The 19,324-nt window shown below is 32.1% G+C and overlaps 2 protein-coding genes across 2 annotated transcripts; both read right to left on the reverse strand.

Annotated features, from left to right (window-relative positions):
* Nucleotides 1-1,581: 1,581 nt before the first annotated feature.
* LOC132189521 (protein VACUOLELESS GAMETOPHYTES-like) lies at nucleotides 1,582-2,346 on the reverse strand. The gene has a single exon (XM_059604263.1). It carries the CDS (start codon nucleotides 2,344-2,346, stop codon nucleotides 1,582-1,584), a length of 765 nt encoding a protein of 254 aa, XP_059460246.1.
* Nucleotides 2,347-15,372: 13,026 nt separating this feature from the next.
* On the reverse strand, nucleotides 15,373-17,328 carry LOC132189523 (uncharacterized). Its single transcript, XM_059604266.1, has one exon. The coding sequence runs from the start codon at nucleotides 17,326-17,328 to the stop codon at nucleotides 15,373-15,375; it is 1,956 nt and encodes a 651-aa protein (XP_059460249.1).
* Between the last annotated feature and the right edge of the window lie 1,996 nt (nucleotides 17,329-19,324).

Here is a 19,324-nt window from a genome sequence, read left to right on the forward strand (position 1 = left end):
AAAGTTTTATAAAATAAAAAATAGAACTTAAAAAGAAAGTTCTAAAATTGTGAAAAGAAAAAAAAAAAAAAAACAATCAAGATTAAAATAAACAATCAACTTTGGAATAAAGACCAAAAGTCTTTATTCCAAGGAGTAGATCAAAGTAGAAATCATTCAATAGTAGGGCCGGGATGTGGTCAATTATGGGCTTGAAATCGTTCATATGGATTGCAGCGGAAAGTTACTTGGCGTTCAACGGAAGCAAATTAATGTTTTTTTTTTAGGATCACAGTGGAAAGTGGTAAAGCAAAAGAAACAACGTGTATACGAGGGACTAAAAAAAAAAAAATACTTGTATAAGAGGTAAGTAATATATTCTAACTGAATAGAAAAAAAAGTAATATATTCTTACTTTTTATCTACGTAAACATCTCTTCTGGTGAGGGGAAAGGATATTCTTTACTGCTTTTTTTTTTTTTTTTTTCACAATTCTAAAATTTTCTTTTAAGTTCTTTTCTCTTTTTTTCTTCATTTTTTTTTTAATTTCTTTTAAATTCTATGTTTTATTTTTATACCCTCTCAAATTACCACAAATTTGACAATGTTCCCCTCAAATTTTCAATTGCGACAACATCCCCCAAAACAGTTAAATTATCAAAGAATTGACAATGTTCCCCAAGGCCAGCAAAAAGACAAAAGTGACACTCAAATTTTTTTCAATAAAACAAAAATAATCCAATAAATTAATTTTTTTTTTCTTAAAGAAAGAAAAAAATGATTTTTTTTTTCTATTTTTTTAATTTTCACACCCTGATTTTTTTTTTTAAAAAAAATGATTTTTTTTTTAATTTAATTTTATTAAGGGTATTTTCGTCATTGGGGACATTGTCAATTTTTGGTAGTTTGACTGTTTGGGTCAGACATTGTCGCAATTAGAATTTTGGGGAAAAATATTGTCAAATGAGTAGTAGTTTGAGGAGATATGTAGACTTTTCCCAATTTAACACTAGCTAGAAACATTTCAACTTATTCCTTCATCTCATTTTGATCGCTATGAATTCAAGAAAAATGAAGAAACTTTTTATAATACTATTTTTAAGCAATATTCACAATCAAGAGAACCTTCTCCTTATAACATGCTAAGAGAAACACCCTTAATTTCCACTAATATCATGCATCAACAACCACCATATGAATAAACACAAAATACAAAACATATTGAAAAATTATTCACCAAATTCTATTTTCCTAAACTTAAATAATTATAGATATAATCAAATTTCTCATGGGAGAGATAAAGTTCCATGCTAACTAATAAAATCCGGAGTCTCTGCGCCTTGGAGTGAGTCTAACACTATGTTGTTGGCAGTTATGTCGCCGTGAAGTACGTTCTTTGAACACCCATGATAAATCCAACACATGAACTATCTTGTAAATTATGATATGCTTTCCTCACCTATTGAGTGTTGATTCTTCACTTTAAGATATCATACTCTCCTTAAACAATCACGCTTGATGTGAACATTGAATTTGCATTGAGGGCATTCTAGGGCCAAGCCATCGAAAGTCTTACCACAAGCATCACATGGAGGAGATGACTCAAGTCTCTGGGACAAAATTGGAAGGGAGCCAATGATAATCTTTGGATGTGAAAGTACTTCCAAACTTAATGCATGGATATTTTCCTAAAACGCATTGGGAATGAGCAGGAAAGTCGCATTCGGTACAATAATAAAACCATTGTTTCGGATCTCTTTTCTTTTCACAAATTAGACAATAGTATTCTTCGCAATAAGCTTCAGCATTGTAGGTGAGCTTGAGGAGATGATCATCATCTTTGTGCCTAGCTTCGAGCGGAAGAGTTGCACATTCGAAACCCAAGGCAAAATCGCAATAAGTACATACCAACATGCAAGGTTTGTCATTAGAAGTGACATTACAAACATGACATCTTCTATTAGAATCAACCGCGAGGGAGAGAGAGTGTTGGTGGCCTTCATGTTTCATGGTTTTCGGAATTGAACAACATTGAAGGTCAAAGCCAAAATAACACGTTCCACATACATAGCTGAAACCATTGCTGAGACGTTGACAAGCCTTACATGAGAACGATGCAAAATAATACTTTGACCGTATGCTAATGAGGATGAGCGAATGTGGATGAAGTGGATGCCACTTGTTTCTTGGTAGCTGAGCACATCTACTATGGAGAAGGAAATTGCATTGCGTACAACTGTAAAATGGGGTAGAGATTAGTTGAACACAACCATCACAAAGCTCATCTTTCATGAGCTCCTCATTGCTAAGAATTAAATCATGTTCATGGCTAAAATGTTGTATCTGCCTAGCCCCTTCAACCCCCATAACATTTGTTTCTAAATCAATGAATTCCTTAAGCAACAACTTGAGAGATGCATCTTCTTCATATTTAAATGCACATGCCAAGTGGGCCACGTAACTGCATTCCTTACAATAATAGGCTCCATACTTTATCTTCACCTCTTGATAGCAAAGATTACAAAATATATCATTGTGCTCTTTGACTTGACAAAGTGAATAGGTGAGAGTGAGTGAGTGATCATGACTTGTAATTTTGATGATGTATGAAAATTCAGTACATTTGGTGTGAATCAAGAGTTGACAGGTGCTACATAGGGAGGCGAACTGGTTGCCTTCCTCACCACAAGCTTGGCAAGTGAATTGGATTTGGTTAAAGAAAGAGATGAATACATGTTGGCAGCCTTCAATGTTATTAATTTGCGAGCGGGTAGTACATGTGAAATGAAGATTGAAATCGCACTCACTGCAATGGTAGAAGGGGTATGCATTGCAGTTTTTACCGCAAGCATTACAATGTTTTTTCTGTGGCTTCACAAGAGCAAGGGCGTGGTTTGGGTGGTGGAAGGGGTGTTGTTCTATAGAGAGAGGCAACTCACAACACAATTTATGGAGGACCAAATTGCATTGGGAGGTGGAGCATTTGTATCCGGGACCAGATACTGGCTTTTGGCACCCGAAGCAAACAACGTTAACGTCCTCCTTGCCATCATTTTTCACTTCTTCTGTGAAATTGAAGGGATCATGCCTTCGCCTGCCTTGAAAGTGTAACAAAAGGGCTTTGTGATTTGTGGGTATATTGAGGCATGATATGTGAAAGTACATACCGTCTCTACCCCTGTATTTAAAAGCGGCACCCAATATAGGTTTTCGACACATTTTACAAACAACTTTTTCATCATTTTCCCATACCCATGTTGCGTACAGCTCTACATGATCAAAATATCTCTCTCTTAGAAACTCTTCGATGATGCGCTTCTTCTCCATATGGATGAGTCTTAGGAAATAATGAGGGATTCGAGTAATATTAGTGTTAGATGTACAGAAAGGAGATGGAAGTGGTTACTTGTTTGTATTTCTTCTTTTTCTTGGAAAGCCTGCTGTTTGGTTTGGTGTTGTTCTTGTTTGGACTGTGGAGACCGGGGGGAATTCTATTGCTCTCAATATTTATTTGTTTCTACTTAGGCTTTCCCTTGCCTACAACGCAAGCAAATTCTATCTTTTTAAGATTCGCCTTGAAAAATGGTAAAGCAAAAGAAACAACTTGTATATGCGGTAAGTAATATATTCTAACTGAATAGAAAAAAGTTTTAATACCTAAACATCACTTCTCGCGAGGGGAAATGATATTCTTTATTGCTTTTTATTTTCTTTTTTACGATTCTAAATTTTTCTTTGAAGTTCTTTCTTTTTTTCTTCAATTTTTTTTTTAATTTCTTTTAATTTATCTGTTTTACTTTCACATCCTCTAAAATTACTACAAATTTGACTCTCCTCAAACTTTTAATTGCGACAACGTCCCCCCAAATAATTAAACTATCAAGCAATTGACAATGTCTCCAATGGTCAGGAAAGAGACAAAAGTGACTCTCAAATTTTTTTTAATAAAACAAAAATACTCCAATATATTAAAAAATTTAATTTAATTTTTTTTCTTAAAGAAAAAAAAACGAATTTTTTTTTAAAAAAATTTTCACACCGTGAATTTTTTTTTTTTTTTTTTAAATTCTATTTTATTTTATTAATCGTATATTCATCATTAGGGGACATTGTTAATTTTTACTAGTTTGACTGTTTGTAGAGGATGTCGTCGTCGTTGAAAGTATGAAAGCATAATCAAATGAGTGATAGTTTTGGGGGATATGTGAACTTTCCCCAATTTATATTAACCATTCTATATCAAAAAAAAATAAAAAATAAAGATGGCTTCTTTTCTTTTTTTTTTTTACCTTTTTTTATGGAAAAAAAATATATATATACACAATTTCCAATGTTCCTCCCAACTCTCCCACAAACCTCCAAAATTTTGCAATGCCTCCCAAATACAAAATATTCCTAATAAAAAAAAAAAAAAGCGGAACGACCCACGACAATCGTGGGTCACCATACCCATGAATATAAGTTATGAGTCCAAAACCCTACTTTTGTAAGTATTTTTGTAAATATGATTGATAATTACCAAGTATTCGTCTCTACCTATCATGGGATTAGTTGGGGGGTTAAAGTCAAGGATCAGGATTTTCTAGAATTTTTAGAGTTTTTTTATTAAGTAGATTTCTTTAACTTGTAAAGGATCAAAAATATTGAAATACGTGAGTAAGAATTATTTGTTATGTTTGAAGAGAAATTTTTTTAACTCTTAACACCAATCTTCAAAATTTTGAACGTTACTCTCTCTCTAAGTAACTCCAGACTTCTCCAATTAGCTAACATCTCCACCACCCTTTAGGGCAGTTCATTAGAATGTCTTTAATGTTTGGGATTTTTTGCCTCTTTAGCTTGCTCTTAACGAAAGCATTGTACCCCTGATTGCATTGTAAGGGATTTTTGGGCAGAATGAAGTTGAAGTTTTGTGTTCAAACGACTGCTTATTTATGCATCTCGTTGTGGCCTATGATTTTTTGGCTTCTTATAGTTGATTTTAGTTCTTTGTTTTTCTAATTCTTTTTACAATATTTGTTAATAGTAATACTGTAAGTCCTTCTTATACTTCTATTGTATTTTTCTAATACCGATGTAGCTTTAAATTTACCATTGGACAAATTCAACGGTGATTTTAAAGCCATATCAATTTTGAAGAGACACAAAAAATAACATAAAAATAACTTTCAGCATTACTCTTCCTTAATAGGATCACTTCCAAGAGCTGCGCGCAGATTCTTCAGCAAATATCATTATCAACTACTTTTTTTTAAGGTGTGTTTGTTTCACTGTAATTTTTCTTTTTCTTTTTTTTTTTTTTTAATTTTTTTTTATCGAAATATGTTTTCAATTAAACATATTTTCTAGGAAAACTATTGATATTCCGTTCTTTGGTTGAGAGCTTAAAAATAATACTGAAAATGTTTTCAATTGTTGGGCTCCCACTGAAATTCTTATCCCTCAAAGCCACATACCAAAAAAAAAAAAATCATCCTCGTATGGAAATGAGATAGAAAAATGGAAGTCCAAAAAAAAAGGCCCAAGAAGATTTTTGGATAACAAATCCAATTCCATCGATGTCCTATGACAGAATTTTGTTACAAATTAATTTGTAGTCAATTCATACAAATTTATCTAATAAAGTGACATGTGTTCCTTAATATGTGAGAAATTTTTTTTTTTTTTTTTTTTTTTAATTGTATCCATAAAAGAAATCAAATCCAAACATTTGGAGGGAGATAGGTGGGTAGGTGTGGGTCACAGTTAGAGAGGCTAGAGTTGAGGAAATAGGATTACAATTTTTAAAAGCGTAAGCCCACAAGAGAAAATAAATAGACAATTTTGCTCTTAACAACAATTCAAAGCAAGTAAGCAACCAGGATAATTGTCTTGATGAAGCATGTGAGTTTGAACACTACCAAAAATGTTGGTTGTAGCGGCTGATAGTGTGATGTTTTTGATCCTGAACTCGACTGCGTTTGTTGTCATTTGTGGTCCAATGTAGTCGGTAGGAGTTGAATTAACTTAGTATTTTAGATTTTTTTTTTTTTTTTTTTATTCAACTTAGTATTTTAGTTGAGTCCATTTATTATTGCTACATCAAGAAAAAAAAAAAGATGCTATTAAATAATAAGTGAAAGTCACAAATTTGACTTGTTGTGTTGCTGGATATTCAAAAAAATAAAAAATAAAAAATTATAAATTATAAATAATAAATAAATAAATTATAAAAAAATTGAAGAAAATTAAAAAAAAAAAAAAAAAATTCTAGAATTGTGAAAAGAGATAAACAATCAAAATTAGAATATACTTTCACCTTCTCACAAGATATGTTTTATGTACCTTAGAAGTTATTTTTTATTTTTTCCTTTTCTTCTTTGACTCTAATGAAGTTACTTCACACAAAATAGTGGGTCATGCAAATTTTTTCCTTTATTCTCTTGGGAAGTTACTTGGCACAAATGAGTAGAATTTGAGCAATGCAAATCTATACAAATCTGAAAAGAGATTTTAGAATATATACACCATACCACTTATCTGAATAATCCTCATAAAGACAATTTGCTTGCGTTGTAGGCAACCGAATGCCACTCAACTTTGGAATAAGGATTTGGTCTTTTCCAAGGGTTAGGTCAAAGTATAAATCATTTAATGGTAGGATCGGAATGGGGCCTACTATGGGCTTGAAATGGTCTATACAATTAATATATTAATAAAAAACAATTGAAGAAAATAAAAAAGAAAGTTCTTGAACTGTGAAAAGAAATAAACAATCAAAATTAGAATATACTTTCACATCCTCACAAGATATGTTTTACGTATCTTAGAAGTTATTTTTTATTCTTCCTTTTCTTCTTTGACTCTATAAATAGTGGGTTATGCAAATCTTTTCCTTTATTCTTCCTGGAAGGTACTTGGCACAAATGAGCAGAATTTGGACAATGCAAATCTATACAAATCTGAAAAGAGATTTTAAAATATATACCTTACCACATATGTGAGCAATCCTCAGAAAGACAATTTCTTGCGTTGTAGGTAACCGAATGCCACTCAACTTTAGAAAAAGGATTTGGTCTTCATTCCAAGGCCTTGTGATGGGATGCAAACTTTACTAGAGACGGGCCATGGACGTCTTGAGGAGAAGGCGCGGGCGCTGGGTGAAGGACAATGATTTTTGTGTTGTGAAAAAGAAAAATGAAAGAAAAAAGGCTCTAATACTATATAGAATCTCGTAATATTATAAAGAGATATAGGAAAAGAGATAAAGCAAAGAAATAAAAGACACATGATTTGAATCCAATATAATTCTAATCAAATTCCATAATTTAGAGTAATTCAATCTCATCAAATCATCTTTAAATCCTTAAGTTTATGGTAATCTAATCTTCATTGATCTTAAAGGATTTATCTCCTTATGAGGTTATGGCATATGTTGTGGGTTGGGCCCAATGTGATTAATTGTCGTCATGAACCGCAACATTTTTGTAAATGTATTTCAATTTGACTGATTTAGGACCTGTTTGGGTGTGCGTTTGAGGGGCTTAAAAGTGCCTCAAACGTACTTTTAATTGTCGTCATGATCCTAGTAGTAGTAGGAGGAGGTAGTAGTATAGATTTGAAGATGGAAGTGGTTATTAGTATTATTTGTTGGAATTGGAAAGGCTGCTGTTTGGTTTGGTTTGGTTTGGTTTGGTGGTGTTGTAGTAGTGGAGGGCCGAGGGAATTGAATTGCTCCAATATTCAATATTTATTTATTTGTTTCTACTTTAATTGGAATAATAAGCTTTGGCGTTCACTTGCGCAAGCAAATTCTGTTTTTTGAGAATCGGCTTGGAAACAACTTGTATACAAGTATAAGTAATATATTCTATTCTAACTCAATATTATTAAAGTAATATATTCTTACTTTTTAGCTACCTAAACATCTCTTCTCTTCTGGTGGTGAGGGGAAATGATATTCTATTTTTTTTTTTTTTTTTTTTTTAAGTTCTTTTCGTTTTTTTCAACTTCCGTTTTTGTTTTTCTTTTAATTTCTCTGTTTTATTGTCATTCACTCTCAAATTACCACCAATTTGACAAAATTCACCGATCTCATCAATTTGACTTGTTGTATTGCTGGATATACGACATGAAGTATGGACTATACAATTAATCTATTAATAAAAAAGTTTTATAAAATAAAAAATAGAACTTAAAAAGAAAGTTCTAAAATTGTGAAAAGAAAAAAAAAAAAAAACAATCAAGATTAAAATAAACAATCAACTTTGGAATAAAGACCAAAAGTCTTTATTCCAAGGAGTAGATCAAAGTAGAAATCATTCAATAGTAGGGCCGGGATGTGGTCAATTATGGGCTTGAAATCGTTCATATGGATTGCAGCGGAAAGTTACTTGGCGTTCAACGGAAGCAAATTAATGTTGTTTTTTTAGGATCACAGTGGAAAGTGGTAAAGCAAAAGAAACAACGTGTATACGAGGGACTAAAGAAAAAAAAAAACTTGTATAAGAGGTAAGTAATATATTCTAACTGAATAGAAAAAAAGTAATATATTCTTACTTTTTATCTACGTAAACATCTCTTCTGGTGAGGGGAAAGGATATTCTTTACTGGTTTTTTTTTTTTTTTTTTTCACAATTCTAAAATTTTCTTTTAAGTTCTTTTCTCTTTTTTTCTTCAATTTTTTTTTTAAATTTCTTTTAAATTCTATGTTTTATTTTTATACCCTCTCAAATTACCACAAATTTGACAATATCCCCCTCAAATTTTCAATTGCGACAACATCCCCCGAAACAGTTAAATTACCAAAGAATTGACAATGTTCCCCAAGGCCAGCAAAAAGACAAAAGTGACACTCAAATTTTTTTCAATAAAACAAAAATAATCCAATAAATTTTTTTTTTTTCTTAAAGAAAAAAAAATGATTTTTTATTTTTTTTTTATTTTCACACCCTGATTTTTTTTTTTTAAATGATTTTATTTTTAATTTTATTTTATTAAGGGTATTTTCGTCATTGGGGACATTGTCAATTTTTTGTAGTTTGACTGTTTGGGTCAGACATTGTCGCAATTAAAATTTTGGGAAAAAATATTGTCAAATGAGTAGTAGTTTGAGGAGATATGTAGACTTTTCCCAATTTATGTTAATCATTCTATATCGGGAAAAAAAAAATTGATAGCTTATACATATATATAGTCTCTTAAACTAACACACAATTTGCGCTGTTCCTCCAAACTTTCCCACAAACCTCCAAAATTTTGCAATGCCTCCCAAATACAAAAATTTCATAGTAAAAAAAAGCTAAACGGCCCACAACCATAAATCGTGGGTCACCATATACCCATGAATTTAAGTTAAGAGTCCAAAACCCTAATTTTGTAAAAATGATTGATAATTACCAAGTATTGGTGGAACAAAGTAAGTGCTCTACATTTGAAGGGATTAGTTGGGGATAAACTTTAAAGTCGAGGATCAATATTTTCTAGAATTTTTAGAGTTTTCTATTAATTAAGTGGATTTCGTCAACTACTTGTCAAGGATCAAAAATATTGAAATAAATTATTTGTTATGTTTGAAGAGAAAATTTTTTTAACTCTTAACACCAATCTCTCGTGATCTTCAAAATTTTCACACTCACCTCTGCAATTAGATAACATCTCCACCACCCTTTAGGGCAGTTCATTAGAATGCCTTTAATGTTTGGGATCTTTTTTGCCTCTTTTGCTTACTCTTAATGAAACCATTGTACCTCTGATTGTATTGTAAGGGTTTTTGGGGCAGAATGAAGTTGAAGTTTTGTGTTCAAACTGGTCACAGACCACTGCTTATTTATGCATCTCATTGTGGCCTATGATTTTTGGCTTCTTATAGTTGATTTTAGTTCTTTGTTTTTCTAATTCTTTTTACAGTATTTGCTAATGAGTAATGCTATACAAGTCCTTCTTATGTCTCTCTTGTATTTCTCTAAAATTGATGTGGCTTTAAAATCACCATTAATTGAACAAATCCAATTAATCACCATTATACAACATGAAGCATGGATTATACAATAAGTCTTTCTCATATCTCTCTTGTGTACCTCGAAAACTGATGTGGCTTTAAAATTACCATTGAATTTGTCCAATAATGATTTCAAAGCCACATCAATTTTAAAGAAACACAAAATGTACGTAAGAAGAACTTCCAGCATTACTCTTCGTTAATAAAATCATTTCCAAGTGCTGCATATTCTTCAACCGATATCATTATCAACTTTTTTTTTTTAGGGTGTGTTTGTTTCAATGTATTTTTTATTTTTATTTTTATCAAAAGATGTTTTCAATTGAAAATATTTTATAGGAAAACTAATGATATTCCGTCCTTTGGTTGATAGCTTAAAAATAATACTGAAAATGTTTTCACATGTTGGGCTCCCACCGAAATTCTTATCCCTCAAAGCCACATAAAAAAAAATCAAACCCACCAAAAAAGCCATCCTGGTATGGAAATGAGATAGAAATTATTGTAATGGAAGTCCAACAAACGGCCCATGAAGATCTTCGGATAACAAATCCAATTCCACCGATGTCATAAAAGAAATCAAATCAAAACACCTGAAAGGAGATAGGTGGGTTGGTGTGGGTCACAGTCACAGAGGCTGGAGTTGAGGAAATCGGATTACAATTTTTTAAAGTGTAAGCCATTTTTGACAAAAAATGTTTTCAAATTGACTGATATTTTGAATATGTCAAAACACCAGAAAATGCTTAAAAGATTTTTTGAAAAATATTTTACATTAAGATAAACATAACCTTAGTCTTGCATTACGAGATTGTTATAGCTGATGTATGACGATATATAGTTGCTTCTCAAGAAAATAAGTAGGCGTTACTGTTTTTAACAACAATTCAAAGCAAGTAAGCAACTATTCTCCTTTTAAAAATTTGTGAGTGAGAATGCTACCAACAATACTGGTTGTAGCGGCCCATAGTATGTTGTTTTTGGTCTTAAACTTGACCGTGGTTTGTTGTTATTTGTGGTCCAGTATAGTCTGTAGGAGTCCAATTAACTCAATATATATTTAAGTTGAGTTCATTCATTATTGTTACTCCAAGAAAAAAACAATAAGCTATTAAATGTTTAAATAAGTGGAAGTCACTAATTTGACTTGTTGTATTACTGGATATACAACATGAAGCATGGACTATACAATTAATCTATTAAGAAAAATTAAGGTTGAAGAAGATAAAATAGAAAGTTCTAGAATTGTGAAAAGAAACAAACTATCAAAATTAGAATATACTTTCACCTCCTAAAGATATGTTTTACTTAGCTTAGAAGTTATTTTTTATTTTTCCTTTCCTTCTTTGATTCTAAAGAAGTTACTTCATACAAAATAGTGAGACATACAAATCTTTTCATTTATTCTCCGGGGAGGTTACTTGGCACAATGGAGTGGAATTTGAGCAATGCAAACCTATCACAAATCTAAAAAGAGATTTTAGAATATATATCTTACCACTTACTTGAACGATCTTAAGAAATACAATTTGCTTGTGTTGTAGGCAATCAAATGGTTAGATCAATGTATAAATCATTTAATAGTAGGATTGGAATGGGGCCTACTATGCGCTTGAAATGAGCCACATGGACTAAATATATGCCGAGTTGTTTTTTTTTTTATTTGAATATTAAATTTTGACTGCTTATTAAATTCTTTTTTTTTTTCTTTCTTCTTGTATAATATACCTCACATTTCAAAACAATATTTCACATATGTATTGGACCTCATTCAACTTATACATGATAGAGAGTGTTAAAGTATTATTTATTTTTATTTTATTTTATTAAGGATATTTTCGTCATTGGGGGACATTCTCAATTTTTGGTAGTTTGATTGTTTGGAGAGGAACGTTGTCGCAATTGAAAATTTGAAAGGGACATTATCAAATGGGTGGTAGTTTGAGGGAATATGTGAACTTTCTCTCATTTATATTAGCCATTTTTTGTCGAAAAAGAAAAAAAAAATAGATGGCTTTATATATATGGAAAAAAATTATACATAGCCTCTCAAACTAACACACAATTTGCAATGTTCCTCCAAAATTTTGCAATGCCTACCAAATACAAAAATTTCCTAATAAAAAAAGGAGAACAACCCACGACAATCGTCGGTCACCATACCCATGAATTTTTTTGGGGCATTTTTGTCTTTTTATATGAAAAAATGGGTACATTGCAAATTTATATATATTTTCTTTTCTTGCTTTTATTTATTTATTTTTTGTGACCAAACAAAGTGTAATACTAATATCTGTGAGACACTTCAATAGTATAAGTTAAGAGTCCAAAACCCTATTGTTGTAAATAAACCCCATAATGTAATGGAAGTCCAAAAAACGGGCCCAAGAAGATGTTTGTTTGGATAGCAAATCCAATTCCACCGATGGCATAAAAGAAATCCAATCAAAACAGTAATTACCAAAATCCACCAAAAAACCCCTAATTTCAAACCCACCAAAATCATTGCCCCAACATCATTCGTTGCATTTTTCAGTGGCTTTTTTGCTGGCGGTTTTCAGTGTGTTAGGGGTTCTAACAATTAGAGGGAGATAGGTGGGTCGTTGTGGGTTAATGAGGCTGGAGTTGAGGAAAATGAATTACAAATTTTAAAAGTGTTAACCAGAAAATATTTTTAAATCGAGTAATATTTTAAGTCTATATAAACACCGGAAAACGCGTAAAAGATTTTTTGTAAAAATATTTTACAAACGCAACCTTAGTCTAGCATTTTACGAGATTGTTATAGCCGATTGATGATGATAGTTGCTTAACAAGAAAATAAAAAGACAAATACTATTCTTAACAACAATTCAAAGCAAGTAAGCAACCATTTTCACAGTTCAAGGTAATCGCCGTGATGAAACATGTGAGTGAGAACACTACCAACGTTGCTGGTTGTACCGGCCCATAATGTGAAGTTCTTGGTCCTAAACTCGACCGTGATTTGTTATTATTCGTGTTCCAATTTTGTTAATAGGAGTCCAATTAACTCAATATTTCAGTTGAGTCCATTTATTATTGCTACTCCAAGAAAAGAAGAAGCTATTAAATGTTTAAATAAGTAAAAGTCACTAATTTGACTTGTTGTATTGCTGGATATATGGCATGAAGTATGGACTATATAATTAATCTATTAATAGAAAAGTTTTAGAAAATAAAAAATAGAACTTAAAAAGAAAGTTCTAGAATTGTGAAAATAAAAAATAAACAATTAAGATTAGAATATACTTTCACCTCATCACAAGATATGTTGTACGTAGCTCATAAGTTATTTTTTTATTTTTCCTTTTCTTCTTTGATTCTAAAGAAGTTACATCACACAAAATAGTGGGACATGCAAATATTTTCTTTTATTCTTCGGAGAAGTTACTTGGCACATAAGAGGGGAATTCGGACAATGTAAATCTAATACAAATCTGAAAGAAATGTTAGAATATATACTTTACCACTTGCCTAAGCGATCCTCAAAAAGACAATTTATTTGTGTTGTAGGCAACCGAACACCACTCAACTTTAGAATAAAGGATAGATCAAAGTAGAGTGGTCAATTATGGACTTGAAATAGGTGATATGGATTACAGTGGAAAGCTACTTGGCGATCAACGCAAGCAAATTAATGTTTTTTTTTTTTTTTAAGGATCACAGTGGAAAGTGCTATTCACAAAAAAAAAAAAAAAAAAAAAAAAAAAAAACTTGTATACTAGGTAAGTAATATATTCTAACTGAATAGAAAAAAAAAAGTAATATATTCTTACTTTTTAGCTACGTAAACATATCTTCTGGTGAGGGGAAAGGATATTCTTTATTGCTTTTTTTTTTTTTTTTTTTCGCAATCCTAAAATTTTCTTTTAAGTTCTTTTCTCTTCTTTTTCTTTTTTTCAATTTTTTTTTTAAATTCTTTTAACTTCTCTCTTTTATTTTGATACCCTATCAAATTACCACCAATTTGACAATGTCTCTCTCAAATTTTTAATTGCGACGTCTCCCTGAAATAGTTAAATTACCAAAAAATTGACAATGTCCTCTATGGCCAACAAAAAGACAAAAGTGACACTCATATTTCTTTCATTAAAACAAAAATAATCCAATAAATTAAAAAATTAATTATTTTTTTTCTTAAAGAAAAAAAAAACGATTTTTTTTTTTTTTTTTTTAATTTTCACACCATGATTTTTTTTTTTTTTTTTTTTATAAAAAAATTGTTTTATTTTACTAAGAGTATTTTCATCATTGGGGGACATTGTCAATTTTTGGTAGTTTGGCGGTTTGGGTGGGATGTTGTGGCAATTAAAATTTTGGAGAGAGATATTGTCAAATGAGTAGAAATTTGAGGAGATAAGTGGACTTTTCCCAATTTATCGTGGGTCACCATATACCCATGAATTTAAGTTAAGAGTCCAAAACCCTATTTTTGTAAATATGATTGATAATTACCAAGTATTGGTGGAACAAATTAAGTGCTCTACCTATCAAGGGACTAGTTGGGGTTAAAGTCAGGATCAATATTTTCTAGAATTTGTAGAGTTTTCTATTAAGTAGATTTCTTTAACTTGTCAAGCATCAAAAATATTGAAATACGTGCGTAAGAATTATTTATTATGTTTGAATAGAAATGTTTTTAACTCTTAACACTAATCTCTCGTGATCTTCAAAATTTTAAACATTACTCTCTCACTAAATAACTCCAGACATCTAAATTACAACAATTTACTCACTGACCCTTTAGGGCAGTTCATTAGAATGTCTTTAATGTTTGGGATTTTCTGCCTCTTTTGATTATTTCTGGGTCATATATTGCCACCAAACTGATTGCAATTACTTCCTTAATTAATTAAGTTGGAAATTCTCCAAAGAGTGTGAAAGAATTCAAAGAAACATCAATATATGGGATTTATAACCTTAATTCAATAATAGAAATCCCATTCTTTTTCTCTTGGACTTGTCAGATGCTAAAATAAAATGGCTTATATATGTTGTCGTTACTTAGTTTTAATACAACAATGATTCTGATTTAATTAATTTAAACAAACTATAATCACTGATGTCCCGTTAAGTGTTAACACTAGCTAGAAACATTGCAACTTATTCCTTCATCTCATTTTGATCGCTATGAATGCAAGAAAATTGAAGAAACTTTTTATAATACTATTTTTAAGCAATATTCACAATCAAGAGAACCTTCTCCTTAAACATGCTAAGAGAAACATCCTTAAGCAATTTCCACTAATATCATGCATCAACAAGCACCATTTGCATAAACACAAAATACAATACATATTGAAAAATTATTCACCAAATTTTCTATTTTCCTAAACTTAAATAATTAAAGATATAATGAAATCTCTCATCCAAGAGATGAACTTCCATGATAATTAACTAATACACTCGGAAGCCTCTGTGATGAATCCAACACATGAACTATCTTGTAAATTATGATATGCTTCCTCACCTATTGAGTGCTGATTCTTCACTTCAAGATATCGTACTCTCCATAAACAATCATCGTTGACGTGGAAATTGAATTTGCATTGAATGCATTCTAGGGCCAAGCCATCAAAAGTGTTACCACAAGCAGCACACGGAGGAGACGACTCAGTATTTGGGACAAAAGTAAATGGGTGCTCGTGAAGAAATTCGTATGTGAAAAAAGTACTTCCAAACTTAATGTATGGATATTTGCCTAAAACGCATTGGGAATGAGCAGAGAAGTCGCATTCGGCACAATAATAGAACCATTGTTTGGGATCTCTTTCTTTTTCGCAAATTAGACAATAGTATTCTTCACAATGAGCTTCAGCACTGTAGGTGAGCTTGAGGATATGATCGTCATCTTTGTGACTAGCTACGAGCGGAAGAGTTGCACATTCGAAACCCAAGGCAAAATCGCAATAAGTGCATACAAACATGCAGGGTTTGTCGTCAGAAGTGAAATGACAAACATGACATCTTCTTCTATTAGAATTAATAGCAAGAAAGAGAGAGTGTTGGTGACCTTTATGGTTCAGGGTTTCCGGAATTAAACAACATTGAAGGTCAAAGTCGAAATCACACGTTCCACATCTATAGATGAAGCCATTGCTGAGACGTTGACAAGCCTTACATGAGAACGATCCAAGTTTATAAATTGACTGTGTTGTAGAGAGGGTGAGCAAGTGTGGATGAAGTGGATATCGCTTATTGTTTGGTAGTTGAGCACATTTACTGTGGAGAAAGAAGTCGCATTGTGTACAACTATAAAACGGGATGGAGATTAATCCTGTACAACCATCACAAAGCTTATCATCCACGAGCCCTTCGTTGCTAAGAATTAAACCATGTTGATGGCTAAAATGTTGTATTTGCACAGCCCCTTCAACCTCCATAACATTTGTTTCTAAATCAACGGATTCCTCAGGCAACCACGTAAGATGTGCACCTTTTTCATATTTAAATGCACATGCCAAGTGGGTCACGTAATTGCATTCCTGACAATAATAGGCTGCATATTCAGCCTTCACCTTTTGATAGCAGAGTTTACAAAAAAGATTGCTGTGCACTTTGACTTGACGAAGAGAGTAGGTGAGAGTGAGTGAGTGATCATGACTTGTAATTCTGATGATGCGTGAAAATAGAGCACATTTGATGTGAATCAAGAGTTGACAGATGGTACAAAGGACGGCTAACTCCTTTCTTTCCTCACCACAAGCTTGGCAAGTGAATTGGATTTGGTTAAAGAAATTAGAGATGAAAGAATGTTGGCAGTCTTGAATATTAATTTGCGAGTGGGTAGTACATGTGATATGAAGGTTGAAATCACACTCACTGCAACGGTAGAAGGGGTATGCATTGCAATTTCTTAAGCAAGCATTACAAAGTTTTTTCTCTCGCTTCACAAGATCAAGGGTGTGGTTTGGGTGGAAAGGGTATTGTATTTGGGAAGGCAGCTCGAAGCAAGATTTATGGAGGAGTAAATTGCATTGGGGGGTGGAACATTTGTATCCAGGACCCAATACTGCTTTTTGGCACCCGAAGCAAACAACCTCCTCCTTGCCATCATTTTTAACTTCTTCTGTGAACTTCAAGGGATCATGCGGATTATGCGTCCGGTTGCCAAAGTGTAACATAATGGCTTTGTCAATGGTGGGTGCATTGAGGCATGGTAAGTGAAAGAACCACTCTCTGTTCATGTATTTAAAAGCGTGACCCAATATCGGTTTCCGGCACATCCTACAAACAACTTTCTCATTATTTTCCACCCATCTTGCGTACACGTCCTGATTCCAATAATAGTTATCTCTTAGAAACTCTTCCATTCCCTTCATCTCTCTCGGGATTAATGAGGATCCCATTACTCTTACCCGCCCACACAAAGGCGATGGAAGTGGTTATTTAGTAGTATTATTGGGATTTGTGATTGGAAATTGACAAGCAGGCTGCTGTTTGTTTGGTTTGGTGTTGTTGCGGACTGTGGAGGGAATTCAATTGCTCAATATTTTTACTTATCTAACCTTTGGCGTTCACTTGCCTACATAGCAAGCAAATTTCTGTTTTTTTTTTAGAATCGCCGTGAAAAATGGTAAAGGTATATATTCCTTCAAACTCTTTGAGAATTGTGGTAGAGGGAGCAAAAAAGCAAAAAGAAACAACTTGTACGGTAATATATTCTTAGTTCTCACCTAGTACAACAAACATATCTTGTGAAGATGGGAAAGGATATTCTAATTTTTATTGCTTTTTTTTTTTTTACAATTCTAAATTTTTCTTTAAAGTTCTTTCTTTTTTTTTTTTTTTCCTTCAACTTCCTTTTTTTTTTTTTTTTCAATCAAGGAAAACTAATGATATTCTGCATGTTGGGTTCCCACCAAAATTCTTATTTCTCAAAGCTGCATAAAAAAAAAAATCAAACCCACCCCAAAAAAAAAAAATCATCCTGGTATGGAAATGAGATTGAAATTAATGCACTGGAAGTCCCAAAAAAAGGCCGAAGATCTTTGGATAGCAAATCCAATTCCACTTATGGAATAAAAGAAATAAAATCAAAACACTTTCCATTATACACAAAAGAAAAAAAAAAAAAAAAAACCCCAAACTTCAAACGCACCAAAATCATTGCCCCAACATCATGCAATATTGCCTTTTTCAGTGTCATTTTTGTTGGGGGTTCAAACAATTGGACGTTGATAGGAGGGTCGGAGTGGGTCACGGAGGCTGGCGTTGAGGAAAACGAATTACAATTTTTAAAAGCGTAAGCCATTTTTCTAAATTTTTGTTTTTGTTGACCAAAAAATATTTTTAGATTGTGTAATATTTTGAGTTTTTCTAAACACCAGAAAACGCTTAAAAGATTTTCGAAAAAATGTTTTACATCAAGATAAATGCAACCTCAGTCTTGCATTTTACGAGATTGTTATAGCGGATGTATGAGGATAGTTGCTTCACAAGAAAATGAATAGACAATAATGTTCTTAACAACAATTTTTTTTTTTTTTTTTTAAGATGTTCGCACAAGAGGGGGAGGGGGAATTCGAACTAATGACCTCCGCTTCATTAAGCGTAGTCTCTAGCCGATTGAGCTACCTCTTGGGAACGTGTTCTTAATAACAATTTAAATCAAGTAATTAAGCAACCCTTTACATTGTTGAGAACACTATTAACAGTGCTGGTTGTAATGGCCAATAGTGTGATGTTTTCGGTCCTAAACTCGACTATGGTTTGTTGTCATTCATGGTCCAATGTAGTCGGTAGGAGTTCAATTAACTCAGTATTTCAGTTGAGTCCATTTATTATTGCTTCTCCTAGAGAAGAAGAAGAAACTATTAAATGTTTGAATAAGAGAAAGTAACTAATTTGACTTATGTATTGTTGGATATACAATATGAAGCATGGACTATATAATTAATCTATTAATAAAAAGTTGAAGAAAAAAAAAGAGAGAAAGTTCTAGAATTGTGAAAAGAAATAAACAATCAAAATTGGGATATACTTTTACCTTATCACAAGATATGTTTTACGTAGTTTAGAAGTTATTTTTTCTTTTTCCTTTTCTTCTGACTCTAAAGAAGTTCACACAAAATTGTGAGCCATGCAAATCTTTTCCTTTATTCTCTTGGAAAGTTACTTGGCACAAAATAGTAGAATTTTGAAAATGCAAATCTATCACAAATTTAAAAGAGATGTCAAAAGATATACCTGACAATTTACCTTAGCTATCCTCAAAAAGACAATTTGCTTGTGTGGTAGACAAATGAATGCCACTCAACTTTAGAATAAGGACTTGGTCTTTATTCCAAGGGTTAGATGAAAGTAAAAATCATTCAATAGTAGGATTGGAATGGGGCATACTAT

Source organism: Corylus avellana, chromosome ca8, assembly GCF_901000735.1.
Source record: "Corylus avellana chromosome ca8, CavTom2PMs-1.0".
In the NCBI taxonomy this organism is placed as follows: Eukaryota; Viridiplantae; Streptophyta; class Magnoliopsida; order Fagales; family Betulaceae; genus Corylus; species Corylus avellana.